The 21,075-nt window shown below is 52.6% G+C and overlaps 9 protein-coding genes across 9 annotated transcripts; 2 read left to right on the forward strand and 7 right to left on the reverse strand.

Moving 5' to 3' along the window:
- Window positions 1-237: 237 nt before the first annotated feature.
- On the forward strand, window positions 238-1,947 carry CPAR01_00802 (uncharacterized protein; the record flags this gene model as incomplete). The annotated part of the gene is made up of 2 exons (XM_060485092.1): window positions 238-1,150; window positions 1,208-1,947. The coding sequence occupies 2 exons, from the start codon at window positions 238-240 to the stop codon at window positions 1,945-1,947; spliced, it is 1,653 nt and encodes a 550-aa protein (XP_060355949.1).
- Window positions 1,948-2,182: 235 nt separating this feature from the next.
- Window positions 2,183-2,773, reverse strand: CPAR01_00803 (metalloprotease 1; the record flags this gene model as incomplete). The annotated part of the gene is made up of 2 exons (XM_060485093.1): window positions 2,183-2,500; window positions 2,561-2,773. 2 exons carry the CDS (start codon window positions 2,771-2,773, stop codon window positions 2,183-2,185), a joined length of 531 nt encoding a protein of 176 aa, XP_060355950.1.
- A 1,470-nt stretch (window positions 2,774-4,243) lies between these two features.
- On the forward strand, window positions 4,244-5,783 carry CPAR01_00804 (uncharacterized protein; the record flags this gene model as incomplete). Its single annotated transcript, XM_060485094.1, has 4 exons — window positions 4,244-4,282; window positions 4,543-4,979; window positions 5,032-5,372; window positions 5,470-5,783. The coding sequence occupies 4 exons, from the start codon at window positions 4,244-4,246 to the stop codon at window positions 5,781-5,783; spliced, it is 1,131 nt and encodes a 376-aa protein (XP_060355951.1).
- Window positions 5,784-6,297: 514 nt separating this feature from the next.
- On the reverse strand, window positions 6,298-8,087 carry CPAR01_00805 (cytochrome P450; the record flags this gene model as incomplete). The annotated part of the gene is made up of 2 exons (XM_060485095.1): window positions 6,298-7,563; window positions 7,626-8,087. 2 exons carry the CDS (start codon window positions 8,085-8,087, stop codon window positions 6,298-6,300), a joined length of 1,728 nt encoding a protein of 575 aa, XP_060355952.1.
- Window positions 8,088-10,059: 1,972 nt separating this feature from the next.
- CPAR01_00806 (uncharacterized protein) lies at window positions 10,060-12,047 on the reverse strand (the record flags this gene model as incomplete). Its single annotated transcript, XM_060485096.1, has 4 exons — window positions 10,060-10,984; window positions 11,051-11,134; window positions 11,209-11,459; window positions 11,535-12,047. The coding sequence occupies 4 exons, from the start codon at window positions 12,045-12,047 to the stop codon at window positions 10,060-10,062; spliced, it is 1,773 nt and encodes a 590-aa protein (XP_060355953.1).
- A 2,029-nt stretch (window positions 12,048-14,076) lies between these two features.
- On the reverse strand, window positions 14,077-16,051 carry CPAR01_00807 (impB/mucB/samB family protein; the record flags this gene model as incomplete). The annotated part of the gene is made up of 2 exons (XM_060485097.1): window positions 14,077-15,849; window positions 15,908-16,051. 2 exons carry the CDS (start codon window positions 16,049-16,051, stop codon window positions 14,077-14,079), a joined length of 1,917 nt encoding a protein of 638 aa, XP_060355954.1.
- Window positions 16,052-16,491: 440 nt separating this feature from the next.
- CPAR01_00808 (feruloyl esterase B) lies at window positions 16,492-18,120 on the reverse strand (the record flags this gene model as incomplete). The annotated part of the gene is made up of 1 exon (XM_060485098.1): window positions 16,492-18,120. One exon carries the CDS (start codon window positions 18,118-18,120, stop codon window positions 16,492-16,494), a length of 1,629 nt encoding a protein of 542 aa, XP_060355955.1.
- An 805-nt stretch (window positions 18,121-18,925) lies between these two features.
- Window positions 18,926-19,327, reverse strand: CPAR01_00809 (uncharacterized protein; the record flags this gene model as incomplete). The annotated part of the gene is made up of 2 exons (XM_060485099.1): window positions 18,926-19,181; window positions 19,242-19,327. The coding sequence occupies 2 exons, from the start codon at window positions 19,325-19,327 to the stop codon at window positions 18,926-18,928; spliced, it is 342 nt and encodes a 113-aa protein (XP_060355956.1).
- A 96-nt stretch (window positions 19,328-19,423) lies between these two features.
- CPAR01_00810 (uncharacterized protein) lies at window positions 19,424-19,648 on the reverse strand (the record flags this gene model as incomplete). Its single annotated transcript, XM_060485100.1, has 1 exon — window positions 19,424-19,648. The coding sequence occupies one exon, from the start codon at window positions 19,646-19,648 to the stop codon at window positions 19,424-19,426; it is 225 nt and encodes a 74-aa protein (XP_060355957.1).
- Window positions 19,649-21,075: the final 1,427 nt, after the last annotated feature.

Here is a 21,075-nt window from a genome sequence, read left to right on the forward strand (position 1 = left end):
CGCGCGCCTCCTTCTGCCGTTTTCCCGTAGCCCCCGCAGGCTAACACCTCACCTTCTTATTTGAGTTGCGCCGCGTCAACGTCAACATTCAAGGGCGAACTCAATTACGAGGAAACACGCAACCGTTGACTCTTCGGTCAAAAGGCTTGGCGCATATAACGCTGTCACAAGCTTCAAAGCTTACATCAACGTCAAGATCCAGTTCATTAATCCATTCACTCACTTATCAGAGCCGCGATGCAACTCCCGCCGCACCCCCTGTACTCCTTAGAGCTCACGCCGCGCTTCGACGCCGACGGTGCGAGCAGCTTATCGGTGCTCCTCCGGCTGCAGTTGCCAGTCACAAAGGCGCACGAGCCCGTGTTTGTCTTCAACACCTTCTACGGCAATGTTCCCGGGCATCCGTATCAAGAAAAAGACATCAACGTGACAGACGATGCCGGCCCCCTAGAGCTCCAATTCCACGACCTCCCTTCAGAGGGCCGGGACAAGGAACAGCACTGGTCCTTCAGTAGAGAACCACGGGGCGGTATCCTTCTCCGCTTCGATGTCTTCCCTCGGAAAGTAGACATCAAAACCCCGCTCGGCGCCCGCATCGACCTCCGCCGCGACCAGGGCGGCCTGCACGGCGCCGGTATGTGGTTTCTGCCACAGCTCATCAATGATCAGCTCTTCACCGTCCTAGTCAAGTGGAATATCCCGGCCGACGCGCCGGCATCTACGCGATGCGTGTGGAGCTACGGGGAGGGTACCAAGCCCATGGTCCGCGTCGATCGCTCCGAAGTCGTTCGGAACACCATGTTCATGGTCGGGCCCGTTCAGAGCTCTTCCGGAGCGTCGTCGTCTGCGTGTTACTGGTTCGGTGACCTTCCGCCAAACCTCGACCGGGTGAAGGGATACAACACCGCCCTGTTCCCGAAGATGGCGGAGTTCTTTGGGTCGTCTGCTGGAACGTATCGCATGTTCATGCGCAAATCCATCGTCGGCTTTGGTGGTACCGGCTTCGATGCAAGTTACATGCTGGAATACGATGACAGGAGTAGCGACGTCGAAGATGACCGCCTCATCCAATTGTTTACGCATGAAATGGTGCACAGCTTTGCCACGATTGATTCAGGCGAGGCAAATGAGAACGACTGGTTTGAAGAAGGTACTGATCTCTAATATGAAGCCCATCGTCTGGCACCTAGAAACTGACACTACGCAGGACTTGCAGAGTTGTATTCGTCATATCTGCCCTATCGCCTCGGCTTCCGTGGGAAAGACTTCTTGACCAGCACCATCAATGATCATCTCCAAGGCTACTTCACCAGCCCTCGCATTAACATGGATATACGCGATGCGGCCGCGGCCATGTTCAACGACTGGTACGCAGAGTGGATTTCCTACAAGCGCGGCTTCGCGTACCTCCTTTTCATGGATCTCTATCTGCGCCGACACACCCGCTCGTACGACTTTACCACGGCAGGGCCCCTCGACTCCATCATTCTCGACTTGACAACAAGGCACAAGCAAGGAGAGGCTGTGGGCGCCCGTGACTGGCTTGCCGCCCTAAAGACGTCTCTTGTGGACGACAGGTTTCCAATAGAGGAGCATTACCAAGACATGCTCCGGGGAAGGGCGGTCATGAACTTTGATGGCCTTTTCTTGGGCGAGCCATCCAAGACACTGAAGGCAGCTCAGCTTCCTATCATGGAATTCGGGTTTGATAAAAGAAGCACAAACTCTCGCGTTGTCACGGGGCTTATTCCGGGCTCAACTGCGGATAAGGCAGGCTTGTGGGAAGGAGCTCAGATTGTGAGCGTGTCTCGAGCCAGTGATTGCATTGATGATATCCAGAAGACCTACAAAGTGGTTGTTCAAGACGGCAGGGGCACTCGTTTGATAGAGTATGTGCCCCGGGCGAAGAAGACTGCCCTCGCCTGGCAATTGGAGGAAAGCGGTTGAAGTGTTTGGAGGAACTGGGTTGCTTCTGCTATCTAATTGTAGACTACATGTAATGAGAACGAGATGAAACAGGAAGAAAAGTAGGGTATGCCGTTCTGGTGTTACATGCACTGGTGCTGTGATTTGAAAGGAGAGAAAGGAGAATAAGAAAATGGGTAGAGGGGGGAGGCGGGGAGGCGGGGAGGCGGGATGTGCTGTGTCCTTGATGGTAAACACTGCGATGTACAAACGACCTTCAGTTGAGGGACCCCTCCCCAGCTTTGACTGCAATGACAATCAAGCCTCCAATCACCGAAGCCAGCCCTCCAATGACTTTCTTGGCTTTGAGGGACATCTTGTATTCAATGAGCAGCGCGTGGCGGGGTAGAACGATGCGATCCTCGCGCTGGTCGATGTCCACAAAGACATCATCATAGAGATCAAATAGGTGTGTGTAAAACCCCTGATCCATCGACTGGGGCTTGTTTACCGCCTCAGTAAAGGCTTCGTCGAGAGCCGAGTGTCGGATCAAGGCCTTGAGGGGGGGCAGTGCTGTGAGGTCGGGAACTTCGATCTGCTGGTTATTAGTATTTGTGAAGGTAATAGACTCTTATGGGGACAAGCAAGAGCTTACCGAGCGAAGTGTGGCGATCGATACAGTCGGCTTAAGACACAATACGTTGGTCTTGAGGAAGTGTTTGGCTTTGCTGGTGTTCGCCTCAAGTGTGCCTTCGATAGCTTCCACGAGCCCTTGCGGATCTTCGTAGCTGGTCGCTGCCAAGATGGTGCCACCAGGGCGTGTAGAAACGGAGGATTTGGTGAGGAGGAGGCAGGATTTTGTTGCCATGATTTGAGATATTTGGTGGTTCTTGACGAGCAAAGTAGGCTGTATTTATGGTGTGGTCTGGTGTGTAGTCTATTTGTTCCCTTAAAGCCCTCCAGGAGTGGCATCAGAGACTTTATAACAATGCGTCAACCGGCAGTTGGAGCAGACTTACCGAGGATATCATTACGACATCTACGTAGATGTGTGGAAAAGTCCACAGTAGCGGGTTCGTGAGCGTATCTACAGAATCGAGGACAACGAGTCTTGACAACACGAATAAGTCCGTGATTCTGGGCAGGAAACCACCACATGACACCGATACCGAGGATGACATGATTTGTAACTGTGTGATACGTCACGATGGGATCAAATTGTGTAGAAAAATTGCGAGAGCGCGAAGGCGCGCATCAAGTCCAGCACATTTTGTGTCTCGAGCTACGCCAACAAGTGTTCCTAGGACCGTATGTCCACCGCGAGCGCCAACAACTTACGCTAGAGGACCAAAGGCGGTGTTGCACGTGAGCAAGAGCAATCACACTAATGGACGTTGCTGAAGATGGTGTTGCGAAGCCGGGAAATACGGTGCTGAACCTCTTGTTACTATTGAATGGCAAACAACAGCCAAGATCCGGAATCGGTGAGTCCACGGTGTGCTGGTGACAATTCGTGCGCCGCCGCGCGTTGTTGAATTCGCGACTCTCTAGTCGGCTTTGTAACGGCTTGCATCGGAGTAGTGTACGCTAGAGAGCTGGACACCGCCGGGATTGTGGTGCTGTACCGTACCCTATGTCGGAGCCCCTGAACACGATCAAGCTATACGTACGTACGTACTCGTTTTCCTCGTGCCCGAAGCTTGATCAGAGTAGAGAGTAACTCCGAAGTCGAGGTGTTTTGCAAAGGCTTCGAGTTGTTGTGGTTGTAAAGAGGCGGTGCGAAAACCGCATCATGGAGCTTTGCCAATGACGTCGGGCAACATCGTCTGCTCACTAATTAGCCCCCAACTTGGATTTCTCCACGAAGAATGGGATAAGGTCGCCTTAACTAGCCCCAACCAACAATTTGTCCACGACCAATGGTGACAGCGGCTCAAGGGTGCCATACCTACCTTATGCAAGGTACAGAACACCCTCCGGTACAGGCGCTGCTCCGGTACGGGGCAGCTAGCTCTGGAGTAGAGCAGCTTACGCAGGGGAAATCTCGTGGAGATATCCGTGCCTTGACTGGATTCTTACCGATGAAATCTTCGTGGAGAAAAAAGTACTGCCAAGGAACGTCAAGCCACCACCCAACGGGCTAATAACGTCCCCCGCACCGCCTCCAAAGCACCGTTGTGCTGGAGGGACGCTGGCAACTCAGCCTACGATCTCTCTCTCTTCCCGCGCCCCCATTCAGAGTCGAAACCGAATTCATCCCTCCATTATATACCCAAAAATCGAAACCTCCTGGCGAACCACATCAAGAACCTCGCAAAGTTGACTCTGAGCTGCCAATATGTCTGCCGAAGACAATGGGCAAGGCAGCAGAGACCCGGTGAGTTTGTCGGATGCCTTTCAGATGCCTTCCTGTTTCCTCTGTGCCTCTGCGCCGCTTGCAACACAAGCTTTCCCTGCCCGTCATCCCATGTTTCTCCGTACCGTCGCTGAAGCTTGCGGCACTCCCGCTCATCTCATCTCGGCCCCATCCCATGGCATCGGATGCTCTCAATGCAAGGTTGCTCCATCCTTTCAGGGAAGAGCATCCGAGGGATGGCCGCCGCTCCATAAAGCACCGATGCTAATGCTAGTTCGCAGTTGATTCCCCGCGGAGACGACTTCATCCCTTTCGAAAGGTCAGACGTTCGACGACTCCGAGTTCAGGAGGCGCTGAATCAAACGAATGTCCTCGCCCCGAGCCAGTCTCCGGCTCAGACCCCGCCTTCTGGACACAGGGGAATCGAGGGGTCTCCCACCACCGGCGGTATCGCCGGCCATGCCGCCGGCCCCAGCACGTCCACGGCGCCGTCCACGGCGCAGACGCAGCAGGATTCGGTTAGCGCCGGCCAACAGACTCTCACAACTCCGACCACTGCTGCCTCCAATAATACCAATGCAACTGAAGACAACGAGCAGGCGGACTGCTTGATCTGCGTGGTGTTTTTGATGTACGGTACCACGGCCCCCAAAAATTGTCGACGTATATTCACGCGCGCTTGCGATCTAAAGTATGGGATTGTTCTACTTTGCCTCAAGTTATTGAAATAGGTAGCTACTTATGTACGAGTAGCTGACAGTGGTTAACAGACAGCACAACTGGCAATGTCACGTCCACATCAACGATCAACACCTTATTGCCCGCGAGGAGGCCGCTGAACAACGCCGCACAGGAGCCATCGGCAGCCGACATAATGCCAGGTCCAGAGGATTAAAACCTTACCAGTCCAAAGCGACAACCCCACTTTTGGAAGAGCATCCACCCTATCGACTTACTATTGAGGGCTGGAATCATTTTGTCACCATCATCAGCATGCTCGATCAAAGTCGACCTCGACCAGAGGATCAGCACAGGAATCACCGCATCACATGCATTTCCAGCCTATGGCGTTCGCAGTATGGAAACGATCGTCCCGGTTTCGGGATGCAGAGTAAGTTTGCAATTCCTTGCTCAAACCTGTGGTCTTCCATCCGAGTAGGTAACTATGTAAATCTTCGTGACTGACGAACATCTTTTGAATTACCTAGCGGACATTAGTGACGCAAACAAGGCTATTCTCAACAGGAGCATACGAAACGCCATAACATTCTTACTGGATCCCGAAGGAGAAAACTCCTCGACGTCATTCATCGACGACGAAATCTACTTGGCAGATCAGAGGAACAATCCAGCTCCGCAAACTCAACAAGTCGACCACTCTGAAGGAGCAGGGGCGATCGAGGTGCATCCGACGATTATGGAGTTCATTCACGGATTGTCGGTGGAGGGATGTGATTACTGCCTTGCTGAATTAGCTTCACTCAGCCCGCAGGGGACTGTCGAGGCAGGCACAGTCGGTTGAGGAGCTCGCGCGGCATGGAGGACAGGAAGACTGCATGTAGACTTGGAAAGACTGCAAAGGTGAAGGATTATCGGTTTATCTGTGTGCTTAGATTGGGATAGCACTGGCAGAAGCACACGTTTACTTATGAGCGGGAAATCATTTTCAAAGAGAGTAAGGTCATACCGGAGGCGGGAGCTTGGGATGGCGTTTGGACGGGAGCGACCTGATTGCATGTAACCGGTCTTATAGGCAGCGTTGATAAAGTTACACTCATCGATCGAATCGCATAATTTGGACTGTATGCTGTTGCATTGGGAGTACAACTGGATCCAGCAAGAGAAGTTTCAAACGCAAACAAGGATAGTAGTAAGGGGTGTATTCTCACAGCGCATGAATGAGTAGAGGGATGCTGCAGTTGAGCTTTTATAACTTAGTCCTCCAGTCTAATTGAGCCGACTCTCCCCTTTGGTGATTAGCATTTGGTCAGTGACCTCTTCGATTCCCTCTAGAGTCGCTCTCGACATTCTAGTGCTCAACTCCTCAACTTTACAAGACACGACTTCGGCTTGGTGAATATTCCTTCAAGGAGTGCATCATCCTCCAACTCAGCAGGCAACCCCATAAACTCCAGGTTCCAAATCAACAGCGTAATGATCAGTTTCAACTCCATGTACGCCAGTCTTTTACCCCAGCATCCCCGAGGGCCGTAACTAAAACTCATAAACGGGCCAGCTTTGTTGTTGAACACTATTTCGCCCTTCTCGTCGGGCTGCAACCAGCGTTCTGGGTGAAGTTCTTCGGGAGGATATTCGGTCAGCGCCCAATCTCCGACGCCCTCGTTGGCGACCTTTTGTGATGTTTCACTCCGCTTCGCCTCGTCGATTTTGACACCTGCTTCTGAGACCGTTGGCCCCGCCAAGAGAAGGACGAGAGGCGTTCCCTTGGGTATGCGGTACCCAAATATGTCCATGTCTACGAGCGTCTCCTTCATGATGGCTCCAGCGGGACTGCTCAGACGCAGAGTCTCTTCGATGAATGCGTCGAGGTAGTGTACGTGAGTCTTGGTGATCTCGTCAATTGTAGGCTGTCGCTTCTCTGAAGCTGCATCTGGGTATGCCAGCCGCAGCGCTTCTCGCAACTTGGACTGAATGTCCTGATGGATACCCAGGTATTTGACCGTGAAGCAGAGCGTGCTGTGTGTAGAATCCTGGCCGCCAACGAGGTAGCCCCAAATCATGTCGTGTATCCTTGCCGAGTCAAAGACTGGCTCTCGGTCTGCGGCTTTGGCTGCTGAAATTTCACGCGAGACGATGTAGTCCACTGCCGAGGCGAACTCCTCCTTTAAGCTATCACTGCAGGACAATTTCTCGACGGCGCGGTCAATATGAGACTGGAGAATGCTTTTCTTCAAGCCAAATGCCCGGCGGATAGTCGGTCGATTGTTGTCGTAGAGAAAGAAGAGCTTGGGGATGAGTGCGCGGAAGGCACCGTTGATTCTTTCGTTCAGAGTATTTAGGGCGAATAGAAGCGGTGGTGGAAAGGGTTTCGAGAACTCTGCAAGTTGTGAGACGTCAGACTTGGGCGATTCGGATCCATTTGGTGAGGGAAGCAGCAAGAGTCTCTCATGTGTGTAGCTATCTTCCACAGAGGTGCCAAAAGCAGCAGCGTTCATGATGTCGTAGGTAAAAGCCTCGAGATCGCCGTCGGCTTCAAAAGGCCGTCCATGAGCGATGGCGGCTTTGGTTTTCCAGAGCTCTATGAATTTGTGAACCATTTTATGTGATGCTGGTGCAGATACCTGCATTCTGTCAGCATTACACACCACAAGTTCAAGGTTCTTAGTTACGAGCGCTATCGTACCCCATGTAAGAAGCTTGGTGTCATGAGATCTTTAGTCAGGAACTTGGTGTCCTTGAAAGAAGGATGCGAATCTTCCATGGCGATGAAGTGCCCAGGAATCACACTATTCCAGGTGATGTCGTTGCTAACTCCACGGCCGAGATCTTTGCCCCGCTTCGACATCAAGTCGCGGGCCTCACGGTAATCTGCAATGACGATGTGCGTCCTATCGAGAGGTCCAGGGAAGAATTGAGCAACGGGGGTGTTGTGCTTAGAGAGCAGCTGCGTGAAGAACTTGAGCCAGTATTCCCCCGCATTGTCGAGTTCGATGAAGTACGGTGCATCTCCCAGGATTCGCTTAGCAGAATCGAGGTTGAACGGCGGTCCACCAGCGATTGGCCTAGGTAAGAGTCGAAGATAGAAGAGACGAATGGAGATGGCGATAGTAGCGACAATGGCCGCATATACGACGAGTCCCGCCATGGCCTTGATTATCAAGATGCTTTTGGGATAGGCAGTCTGGTCCAAGTTGTGCGGATGAGATTCTCAGAATGAGATAACGACTCAGCGGCACAACGGACTGCTTCAACAACGTCGAATCGCGACAGTTTTGTATCTCCAAAGTTGACGTGCATGAGGCCGCGTGGAGTCTGCCATCCATTGGAGGTAAACTTCGGATGAAAGTTGATGCTCTTGGCGCCGCCTTCCCTGCTGAAGAACAGGGACGGGAGTGAGCACTAGCACTGTAGAACAACGGCACAGCGGTCGCCGCGGCACCCGATTCGGTCTCGGCACTGGCGGGGTATCCACTCGTGGCCTCACCGGCCTCCGGTGCTGGCGACGACGGACGGGAGGGGCACGAGGGGGACGTTTCGAGTGTCATGCGAGATTCCCGTTTGGGCGTTTTCTCCTTGTCATAGTATTTCTCTTTCTGGCGATTGGACTATCTGTACGGGGTACGAAGATCCTGGATCGTCGCGTGCGTCTCTGATGTTGTGATGCGCTGAGGATGTGTACTGAAAACCGATCCAATCACCGTAGACTGGAACTCTGAGTTAGTAGCAAACGACTGAATTCCATCTAGGGTATTCAAAGACTCATAAACTGCATTTCTAAGAGTCAACATGGATTGACCTATGGTTGATCAGTACAATTACGGTCAGCTTGCGCAGCCGTTTCCACCCACAGGTCTATCAATTCGTCGCCGAAAGAAAGGATACCTACTTTACATTGAACAAGCCCGACTCGTTTCTACCATCGCCCCAAACCATGTTCATCCACAGACTTACAACCTTTCTCTTTGACAGTCTTGAAACTTAAACATGACGCCTAAGCTGGTGGGATATGTAATCATCCCGAGCGGCCATGGTGCAGGTTGAGCACACTCTCGGCCGGTACGGGACTGTGGACGACAGCCGCCCGGCGGGCCGTCGGTAACATGCATCCACCCGATGTTCACCATCACTTCGGAGGCCAAACCCTGAAGACTCCCATGTCCTCCAATCTGGGAACGTTACCAAAAATTTGGAAAAAAATTCTTGGATTCCATGAATCATGGTTACAGTTACACACGGTTAGACCGAGACTTTTTGAGTTGGTGTTACAGTCTCACAGACTCCGAACATCCGGAAGCGGAATCGCAAGTATGACGATACGCACGCAAAGATAAGCCTTCAATTGCAGAGGTACCTCTCTAGATATTGCTATAGAAGAAAAGCCATAGCTCAAGAATCATCGAAGGAAAAGTCCACGCCTTTGGCATTTGGGGTGAGACATGGGCGACGATGCAAACCTTGATCTGAGTCTAAAGTCAAGTCGAAGCCAGTCAGCTTAGTGAAGATACACGCGGGAAAGGCGACACCGATAGACACCAATACGTAAACGTCTTCCGCGATTCATTAACCTTGGCGCCTCCGATCTTGAAAGCTTAAAGCTTTCTACCATGATTCTTCCTTCTCCATCCACAGCGGCATCTCCCGCAGCGAAAAGATCATAAATGATCCTGTCCTCGTGTCCATGACATGCCGAAGTCGACTGCCTCCAGCGCCCGCTCCGCCTTTGTTTGTGCCCCGGCCCGTGGCGTGGCGATCTCGGATCTAAACGTTCGCCACATGGCTGTGCACGAGTAGGCCACCGCAAAGGAGAAGACAGAGGCGCTGGAGGTGTGGTTCCACGGAGTTTGGCTTGATGATTGGAATTCCAGAGCTGTAAGGTTATGGAGATAGAGAGCACACGTGGATGGATGTCGATTGTGTCTCAGATTTTACAACACGCTGCATGCATCTTGCGATGAGAGAATGAGGTGCATAGCAGTGACTTTGGCATTGATGTTGGCTTTTATGGTAATAGTAAATTACAAATTGGTATGGGAAACTCATGCAGACTGGGGATATCATCGCAGGAAAAAGGAAAGTGAAAACAACCAATGCCGTGTCCTGCTTCGTGTCTTCCAAGCTCATACCACGACCTTCATGGTGCGGAAGTACTTCTTAACCCGTGACGACAGCGTTGACGATGATTGAAATGTCTCAACCGTCTCCCCAGAGTCCTCAGAGTCTAGTGAGTACCTCCTCTCCTTGACGAACTTGGGCCACGTGTTGGTGAGGACGAGGTACTTGATGCTCGACTCCGCGTCGTCGAAGACAGCAGCGTTGAAAGCCTCGGGGATCTCACCCCAGTACTGCACCCGGTCCGCAATGGGGTCTCTGCTGCCATCTCGTGATACGCAGCTCATCTCAGAGCCACCCGCTGTTGACTCAGGTCCACCCCAGCTGTTATCCTCGAATGGTACCACAGGATCGCTGAAGCGTTCCGTTCGGTCGCCGTATAGTATTCTAGCTGCGCCTTCGAAGACGCCTTCTAACCGCTTCAAGTCCTGTGATGCGATGTTGATCTGGAACTCGGCGTGGTAAGGGCTGATGAACTCGGTGTAGATGCGCAGGGCCCGGTTGAAACGTTCCCGTGAGATCTCGGCCGATCGATGTGATGATCCGGGGCTCTGAGGGATTGATGACTTCCATTCGGCAACGGCTGACAGGAATGCAATGTTCTCGCCGGAGAAGTCTCTGAGGGCAGAGAACTTGCGGAGGGGCTCGGGGTTCTTGTCCAAGACGTACTCGAGGGCGCCCATCGTGTAGACACTTTCTGCTTGGCTGGTGTCCTTTTCGAGCTGCGCAAGTGATTTCCAACTGACGGAAGCTTGGCTTCCGACTTTGGTCGATCCGGTGATGACAGAGTCTCTCCCGGCGCGTGACTTATTCTTGGCTTCCCAAACAGCGATGGACTCGAGCGTTTCCTGTCTGAGAGTCTTATGCTTAACGACTTGCCAGCAGGGAATGAAGATTGCAAAGATTTCAATGAACGTGATGGAGAGGCAGATCCTGGGAGTAAGTCAACATCGAGCTCGGGAGGAAGAACGTGTCCATGCGTTGCTTCATATAACTTACCACTGCGGGGGGATGAAGTAGGCATTGACGGGCGCCATCGCTGGGACGTACAAGGCGACAAGCCACATAGGGGTAGCGTGAAGGCTGAACTCGTTAGTGTTGGCTCGGGGGGTTTGTCACGGAGAAGCGACAAAGCGCTAACCTGGATTTCAACTCACCTCGCGATAGAACATGCAATGGTCTGCAGACGCCACCCTTGAGTATCCTGGATTCCACGTGATTTCCAGAGAATCACAGGTGCGACCAGCCAAGCCCAGAGGAATTGCCAAAATACAGAAGGCCACCATTCCCAGCCCCTACCCATCTCGACTTTTTGCTGCGCTGGAGTTCCCGTCACTTCAGTGCCGGGAATACCAAACGACGGGTGATATTTGCGCGAGACCAGATACATGACCACTGTTAGAAGAAGCTGATGATGAAGCACGTCAGCCATCAAGTGTCAACTGTCAAACATGCCCCGCCATCTGACCCTGCATCAACTCACTTGCACAAGCATGCCCGTGCACACGACGGCTAGCATCTTGGTGGTGTAATCGAGCTTCCGGAACTTCCCCGTCAGGGTCTTGTCCGGCCCGTTGCCGGTGTCCAACTGTGAGTTGGACTGTGTGAGCGGCTTATCTGCATATTTCCGCTGCGCCTTGGCGATGTGGAGGAACCGGCTGTTGGAAGCGTGGAAAAGAGCAATGCCGAAGGGGAGGTAGAGGCCCATCACCCAAAACTCGGCGCCATCGGGGACGAACTGGCCGATGGCAAGCCCGATCTGCACCGAAAGCCAGTAGAGGTGGAGCATAGTGACAGCGCCAAACGACAAAGCCAGACCGCGGATCCTCAGAAAAGGCATTTTGCGGTTGACAAAGAGAAATGCCATACCACAGAGCAAAAGCACTGTCCAAAACCCACCCCAGGCAAGCCAGAAGACCGCAACTGGCGCAGTATTGAACGAAGGCGCCGCTGCTGCGGCAGTTGGTGTAGGCGTGGCCTCTGCACTTGACTCCATAATGACTGATCTCTGTCTCGTTGACTCAAGATCTGATAGTGATGTGCGAAGCTGCCGTCTGACGAGCAGAAAAGGAGCGTAGGGAATAGAGCTATCTAGATATTCTCCATGTTTAAAATCCGAGGATGGTCTTGGTTATATGCTGGAATGCAGATGGGGCTGGAAAACAAGGTTCCTCGAGGAATGCGAAAGTGCTTCCCCAGTCACCCATGATTCACCCGCCAGAAATCACTCTAGAAGACTTTGGGCGAACCCATCGTGCTTTTTCGAGGTAAGCCAAACGCGGTGGTGAGGCCGGCGCACCGTCGTGCAGATCCTTGTTTACGTCAACAATAGCGCTGGCCCTCGATGTCGATCACATCTCGAAAGTCTTTTCAACGCAGGGAGGACTTGAAGACGAGTTGAACGCCGAGTCCTGTCAGTTGCTGTTCTGAAAGGAAATGGCCATCCTTCATGGCCCCGAGCTGGGGGCCGTTGAAGTGAAACTGCAACGCAAGGGAGCGCGGCTGCATCCCCTCACAGGCGCCGCTCTCAGTAGGAGTGGGAGGGTGCAAGCAATAGTCGCGGTTTTAGACGATGGCTCCCAGTGTGGATCGTCGGTTGCATATGCAAAAGCAGGTCGCTGGCGCTAGTGTCAAGGGACGTCTCTCTTCCGGACGCTAATTAGGAGCCGGACTCTCGTAGAGCTGAGCCATGATGGGTAACGTTCTGTTTGGCCGTCGTCGCGGTTTTTTCTTGGGGCCCATGTCGCCTAGCGATTCAGCCAGTAGCCAGTCCGCTGACCAGCGTAAGACCCGCAAGACGAAGCGTCATCGCAGATCTCTGAGCGGATCATTAGAGCCTTGGATAGTGTGAGGATCCATGAGTCGCCGAATCGGACCTGTCAAGAGAAAAACATTGCTTTATCTGAGATTAGGCCGGCGCACGGTTCTCTTGATCTCGAGGTTATCACTGCTGAACGAGAATGAGACAGTGACTGCAGACACGAATTGGTGTGATGAGTGTTAGGGCCCTGGCCAGCTGCGTGAAGTCTGGCCCATGGTCCGAATCTCACGATGTGTGCTGACTCTGTCGAGGAACGAGCGCAGGGAGACTTCATGAGACTCTCAGCCAACATAGAAGCTTCTGTTTCTGATTTCTGATACCGTGCAAGTCAGAGCCATCGGCCGACCAATCCAGAAAAAGGGAGGAAATCATCTATTCTGATACAGGTGGCTGCTCTGAATCCTATCCGCGAACCTCCACACGTGGCTCTGGATCACTCTCCCTTACAACAGCCAGCCCAAAGTTCCAACGTCATGTTGCTTTTTGGTCAGGCGTCACTAATCACTTGCTTGCAACGTTGGCGCCATGATAACCCAGTTGAGAGGAGGATCCTGCAAGTGAGCCATCGTGAGAGGGCGCGGCGTTGCGCCGTTTTCTGGCCCGGTTGGTTAAACTGCAACGGCATGCCTTCGGACCAACGTAAGCCTCATGCGTTCAAAGAAAGAACTGTGGTCCACGATAGACGCACGGAGAAAAATATCACGGATCTTGAATGCTTATCCGCGAAGAGGCGCACAAAAAGACAATGGATCTATCTGGAAAGCGAGATCACTCCTGTCGATCTGTGAGGAATCCAACGCATGGGTTGGAAAGTTTCATAGGACGTCTCTCGATGCCTTGCTTTATTGGATCACGAAGGCCCCAAGCGTCGAAGGCTAAAGGAGCCGTGGCGTCCCCATCGCGCGCTAGCTAGCGCGGACATGAACCTGCAGGTCCCCGGAGCGAAATGTTCGCCGGCTTTTGCCACCTCAACTTGAGAACTTTTCTGCAATTGTCGTGTTCAAGGATGCCAGTATGTGATCATGGCGGATAGTGTGAGTAACAGAACTGCCCAGGAGGAAGAAGTGAGTCGACGTCCGGGGTACCGAGTTTGACTCGTGGCAGACAAAGGCACGGTGGGGTGACTAGGCCTCTCCACGCCCAGCAAAGCTATTGAGATCATGTAATATTACGGGTATCATCTAGTGCGGGTTGTCATCAGAGCTCATCCAAAACAAAGCTTCTTCTGCCGCGGGTCGTCACTCGGCGGTCTCGCGGGTGGTCTGCCGCGTTTCTTTTCTCCACCGACCTTGACCTTTTTTACGTCCGGCGTCGTCGACCTCGAGAGCGGCGCAGGGGGCATGTCCTCGTGCACGGCTTCGCGAATGGTCTGTCTTGAGAGACAGAGGTCGATGTGCTCGTTGAACTGCCGTTCATCCGGCGCTTGTGGGCGATTGCAAATTGGGCAATCCCACATCTCATCGTTGACGGGTGCGTATTCCCGCACAGGATTGGGTAGAATCTCCTTGCCGTGTCTCCTAGCTGGGCTTGGCTCGCTGTCGATGTTCGTACCATCGCTCTCGATGTCAACCGCTCGGAAATCCTCATGATTGTCAAGCCCCAAAAGTGATTCTTCAGGCCACCGCTCCCAGCCGTCATCGTCAAGTTCACCGCTGGCTCCAGAGTGCACAAGCCTGGGGGCCTTCTCGGGTGATGCCAGGGCATCAGGTCTTCGTGATCTGAAACCAAAGAATGCCATCGTATCTGGCTTCTTCGTGCTGACAAGGTGTGTGCATCGTAGGCCCATTAGGCGCAGCATCATCCCCGGCATTTCCTCCTCCAACTTCGCCAAGATGGGAAGGGAGAAATGATAAAGGTCGCCAGCCAGACATATTGCTCTTGGTAAGACGATTTGTCGCGTAAAGACCTCGTACGTGTGAAGCTTCACCTTGAGAACCAGCGTGCGACCCTTGACTTCTGCCCTCTTCATATCCTTCTCCAGCTCCTCCGCAGTCCACTTCAGCTTTTCTCTGAATTGCTGAGGATCAGACATATCTTTGAAAGTGCTCTCGGTACCGACACTCTTCCTCTCGTACTCCTCTGCCGGCTGGATTTTGGTGCGCCCCAGGCCAAGATAGACATTGATCAGGAATTCGTACGCCTTGTCGCCAAAGAGCGGTCGGAGGAATTGGCGATAAGGATAGATGTCTGCGCAAGTCTTGATACCAATTTCGGCCAATTGCCGCTCAAGCACACGACCAACACCATTGACTTTTCTGGGGGGAAGCTTCGCCATGAAACGCAAGATTTCGCCTCGATCATTTGGCAGAACAAACTGGCCGTTTGGCTTGTTCATGTTTGAACAGATCTTGGCAAGCTTCGCATTTGCTGCGATACCCGCTGACACTGTGATTTTGGTTCTCTCGTGGACCTCTCGCCGCATCTGCTCCACGGCTTCGGCCGGCTCGATTCCCTTATTCGTGCAGTATTCCGTAATATTCAAGTACGCCTCGTCAATACTCGCACTCTCGAATCGAGGGTCGTATTCGACTAGGATCTCGCGGACCTCGTGTGCCTTTGCAGTGTACTTCTCAAAGTTGAGCTTGAGCAGGACCAATTCGGGACATAGCTTCTTGGCGACGAACCCAGCCATCCCGCTCCGACATCCATACTTTCGCGCAACGTAGTTACACGTTGTCAGAACACCGCCGCCAACAGCGAAGGGAATATCTTTGAGTTCGGGCCGGTCTAGGAGTTCAACGGCAGCATAAAACGCATCGCAGTCGACATGCACGATGTACTGAGTCAGGTCTCGGGACATCTCCAACTGTGTGATGAGCTGGTCAGCGAGGCGAAGTTCTCGACTGAGGTCTTGCTTCTCGAGGTGGCGTTTCTTTTCGAGGATCTGTTCAATCTTTTTTGTCAAGGTTTTGTCGCGTTCTTCTTCACGATTGAAGAATTTTGATCCTTTCGAGGCATTGTAGATGATATCGGATACCTGGTAGGCCACTGTTAGGGAGATTGGCACCCCGCCATAGGGCAGGCTGGAGACATACCTTGGTCTGATCGACAGCATCCTGCCCAGCTTTTGTAAGAGATGGACCCAAGAGGGAGTATTTGAGGGTGTCATGCTCCGAATCCCCATGGGCATCTTCTGGCACCTCGTCGAGGGACGGCGGGCCTGTCGCCGATGCCGTCATCGTGAAATGATGGACAACGTTGTAAGAGAAGCGTATGGAGATGCCGGAGCAACTATCGGGAAAGGCATGTCTCCTTAGTCAATGCCGTGTGTGTTGGTGGAGTATATTGCCGGTGCTGATAGTTTCACGTCACATGGGTGAGGATTGATGATGCCCCTCCACTCGCATGGCATTGATGGTTGCAAAGTGGCGACGCGTCGGATCCGTCTGGTTGCATTGTCAGCAAACTGGCGCGGAGTCACGTGGCGCGGATACGGGGTCTTATTCAGTTAACAACTAAATGCATTAATTGGAGTCTTTCCTCCATTTTGTATCACATTAAACATTATTGCTATTATGCAGTACTCTAGCTCCTGACGCCGCTTCCGGCTGGCCACGATCGCCTGCCGTTGTCTTTTTGACCATTCTTTTCGACTCAATGCCATCAACTCACTGTTACTCTAAGTTGAGCACGTGAAACTCTCAGCCTTCGATTGATCACCACCGCTGGTGAACTTTTGGGTTGACGGGTACGGGCAAATCGGCCTCTGTCTTAGGACCTCAGTAGTCGGATCAGTCGCGTTCTTCCACGTTGTTGCGATGAGCGAGTCCGGCGCGGCACCGCCGTCAACCCACTGCTCGAGCGCAAGGAGCGCATCGTGTGTCGCGTCGGAATAGCCTGGCACCGAGTAGTTGCCACCGCCGAGCAGCTGTTCCGCCTGTCCCGGTCCAGCGATGTACCAAGGCGCGTCGACGGTTGTGGTCTTGTGCTCCAGTCCTGGGAGGAAGAAGAGACGGAACCAAGCGCGAACGGCCTCGACGTCGCCGCCGGACTGCGCAACAACCTTGTCGTAGTAGACCTGCGATGCCTTAGCCGGAACATCAGCATCGGATAGGCCGTGGTACATGATGATCTTGCCGCCGAGGCTGGAGAACTTGGTTAGGTTGAAGGTGTTGACGTCTAGTTCACCGGGGTTCGTTTCGTTGGCGTACGCGGGGACAGTCTCGTTGTAGCTTGACCACGCCCACTCCGCGTCATTGAAGAGGAAATACTTCATGTAGCCGACGGCCACCTCGTTCGGCTCAGAACCGTTACCGACACCCAGCAGCGAACCCCATCCGTACTCGGAGGAGGGGCTGACGCCAGGGAAGACAGTTTCGTCGTTGACCTTGTAGTCAGCGTACAGCGCCTGAGCGACGGTGACTTGCTCAGCGGACAGACAAGCTGTCGCGTCCACACCATCTTTACCGCAGGTGAAGAGGTCATAGTTGATAGTGCAGTTGGCGGGGTCGCTGACGATGCTGTCCTCGACTCCGTCCGCTGCGTCGCACTGCTTTCTAACGGCATCGCCAATCACGGTGAACTTCTCAGCTGGGATATGCTTCGCGTTATCGGTGGGCAGGTTGGTGATACCAATCGCGATCCTCCAGCTTTGCAAATGGCTCTGCCACCAAGCCGGGGCACCGATCAAGAGCGCCGAGTAGTCACGAGGGTACATCTCAGCAGCCTTGAGACCCTGTCGACCGCCGTCTGACGTGCCGGAGAAGTAAGACGCAGTAGGAGTCAGACCGTAGTACTTCTCAACAACTCTCTGAGCCAGTGCGAGAGAGTTGTGCAACGCCCTGTGTCCGTAGTCGAGCTTGGCTCCATTGTTGTTCAGCGCCCAGGTGAGGTTGCTCTGGGTAGAGTTGTGACCGGCATCGGTTCCAAGTGTGACGAAGCCGTACTTGACGCCGACGGCCATGGCCGGAGCGTTGACGCCTCCCGAAAAGCCATCGTTCCCAACAGTAAGGATCTTGTTGTTCCACTCGTCTGGCAGGAACATGGCAAACTTGTACTCATTGCCTTCCGATGTCTTTGCGATGAAGCTCACGGCGCAGAGACTGGGCAAGTTCGTGACATTACCCGGGAAGGCAACGTTGCCCTCCTCGGAGAAGCCGTTGCCCGCATCGACCGACTCGACCGTTGAGATGGAGGCGTTGGCGTTGATCCAGTAGCTGATTAGCCTCGGGGTGCATGATGTTGAGTTCGTAGCAGCAACCTGCCGCAACGCGGCAAGCGCAATCATGAGGGAAGCAGTCCACTTCATCTTTGATCTTTGGTCAAGGAATCCTTAAGACGATGGAGCAACAGAGTCCTTGGCTTCCGCGGGCAAACCCCGATATTTAAGATCCGCAACATTGGAATGAGCGATTTCGAAGATTTGTTGACCATGTTTCCATTTTGCCACATATCATCGCATCAAAAGCAGCCTCTGTTTACTTCTACACCTCTGTTTGCGGCTGGCGTCTCGGGCTCTCGGCGCTCATCTGACGATGGAAGTTGACATTCCTGCACGACCAATGAACTTACCAGTCCTGAGACATACTCTTTCCGCTCTCGGCTCCGTCCAATGAGTGATCATGATCACTGCCCGAAATGATGCGCATCATGCCATGCGTTTTTCCGCTCGCGGCTATCTTTGCGCTAACATTAACTAGATTAAAGTTGTTGCTAGTACAAGCTACCAGAGGCCCAGATCGAGGGCATGTTCGTCAAACTGCGTCTTGCCGCAGGCAGTGAGGTGGTGGGGTTTGCTTCCTTCCTGCGTCGGATAGTTGACTGTTCAGATCACGAATCAACAAGAAGAACACGACGTATGCCCGAGGGAGGTTGTAAGAGCCATTGAATCAATGCTACGGGTTCTAAAGAGTGTAGGGGCCAGCACACGAACAACTGATCGAGCGACGTACTGAAATCTCATTTGGGAAAGATTGCCAAGACCGTTGCGGGGAATGTCAACCAAGGAATGAAAGAGCAGCGCAGGTCCAGCGAGAATGAAGAATGAAGTCGGAAACAAGGAACCGCGAAGTAAGGTAACTCCAGAAGTATGAAGTCCACCACCAAGACTTGCCTTACCTACACGGCGCCTGTTTACCACCTTTTCTCATGCGGCAAGATTCATTGAGGTGACGCGATACATAGTCTGACCTTCCTAGTTCTTCCCCGCAGTCAGGGCACTTGTATGGTCCGTCGACTCTTACATGGTTGGTGTTTCGGTGACGAAGGAGGTCTTTCTTCTCCGCAAACTTGGCTGGGCATCGATCAGGAGTGGCTCTCGGCATGCTAAATAGACACTTGTATGGCTTCGTATGTCTTTTCATATGTTTGCTGTATCATTATTAGCTCTACTTCCATCCCAAACGCAGTACTGGGAACCCCACGACCTACTTGAGCTTGTGTTGTCTAGGGAAGCCTTTCCCACATCTGCTACATTCATACTTGGTTTCCTCCATTGTACGTTCGGCCAATATCATTGCTTCTTCGTCTTGTAACTTCCACTCTTCTGGAACCTGCGATGGTCGCACGTCGGGACAGTGACTCTCGTTCTGCGACCATCCACCCTCAGGAGTCTAATATCCTGAGGGTGCAGTTCCGGAAATGGGGACGAAGGACATGGGGTTGTGTGAATCATCGGTTGATCCACCGAACATTGGGATGCCCAAGTGATGGCCCCTATCTTGAGAAGGTAAATTCTCGGCATTCATACTGCTCCCGTCTTCGAAATGGAACCCCCCTTGGTCGACTTGTTCAAAGAGCTCATACTCATGAGGGGCTTCTTGGTCGTAATTGTTCATTGCGCCAATATCCAAGCCGACGCTGCCAAAAGTATGGACTACAACCTAATCAGCAATGTGCCCCTCTCCATGTGCCGTTTGGACGACATAAAGCGACCAGGAAACGAAACTCACAGCGTTGTAAGCTACCGCGACCGAGTGAGACGTCCTTAGAATTCGAGGAATGTAAAATCTTGTCCCCGCCATTCAGGCCAAGTTTTGCAGCGGTCTCGCACATTAGTTCCATCGACTCCGTTTCTTACACACCTGCACTGGCTTAAAGGGGTCACTCTGAGTTCCAAAATGATCATTTACAACTCAGAATGGACAGGTTGTGTAAAGCGCTGATTAATGTTATTGAAAAGGCTCGGCGAACGGCTCAAGATGACATAGGGTGGTACTGGGGTCTTGCTTTGTCCCGGAAGGATATGAAGGACTGAAAGGGACAATTTCAAAGCAGGGCGCAAGTCTCACTGATATAGTCATAGAGTACGAATGATGAGAAATGCCCTGACGTTAGTTCTCCAATTTCCATTCACTATGAAAGGTAGCGCTGTTGATTCGATAACATGACGAACAACTTACGCCATATAGCATCAGATAAGCTATTAACTTGAGGTACTGGTAGAAAGGCGTAGTATGGTGTCGTAGATGGTGAGGATAAACTCGCCGAGACTGGCTTAGAAGCCAGGCGTAGAGATCCAATCTTACATGTCGAATAGTACCTAAAGCCTGACGCCAACCTCAGCACATTCTTCGCGCTTCCATCGGCCAATGATCATGTCGAAGTGTGCATTAGAGCGGTCGGCCCCGGACCTTAGCTGTTAACTAGCTGCTCGCCAAAACATCTGAAGCCAATCATAATGCCGATGGAGTTATGGGGTTTTCGGTGAGATGCGGCTTGGGGGCAGGCAAGGCGACCTCAAGTGTGGCCGGCAGACAAGCTAAGTGGTTGGAAGATACCGCACATCCAATGTTGGTGGTCTCGTTCTGCATTTTGATACATCAAACCGGCATGTTGCATCAAGAATCAAGTGCGATTGGATGTGTCCTCGGCTGTATTGGACTCAATGCTGCCGACTTCCTCTGCCTTTCTTTAGGCAACCGAGTGTTGGCGGAGTTCTGGTGGGTTTGGCTCCCATAAATGAAAGCGCCCGGGCTTTCGTTCTCAACGATTTTGAGACTCACTTTCACCAAACCTTTGAGAAAAAAAAATTCCGTGTTACGAAGTAGATTCTCCATTGATTACCAAAACATAATACAGCCTAGGTACCGGGCCTGTCTACGATGGCAAGCAAGGAACTGATGTCGGGGAACCCGGCAGTTCCCCGTAGACAAGAACGTATGAGACTCTCCCTCATGACCCGAAAATAGTTGACTAAGACCTGAATCGAAAGGAACCGTGGCGGTGGATGGCATTGGTGTGATCGCTGTCAAATTGCGAGATA

This window comes from Colletotrichum paranaense, assembly GCF_030867605.1.
Source record: "Colletotrichum paranaense strain IMI 384185 chromosome Unknown Scaffold_1.1, whole genome shotgun sequence".
Taxonomy (NCBI): Eukaryota; Fungi; Ascomycota; class Sordariomycetes; order Glomerellales; family Glomerellaceae; genus Colletotrichum; species Colletotrichum paranaense.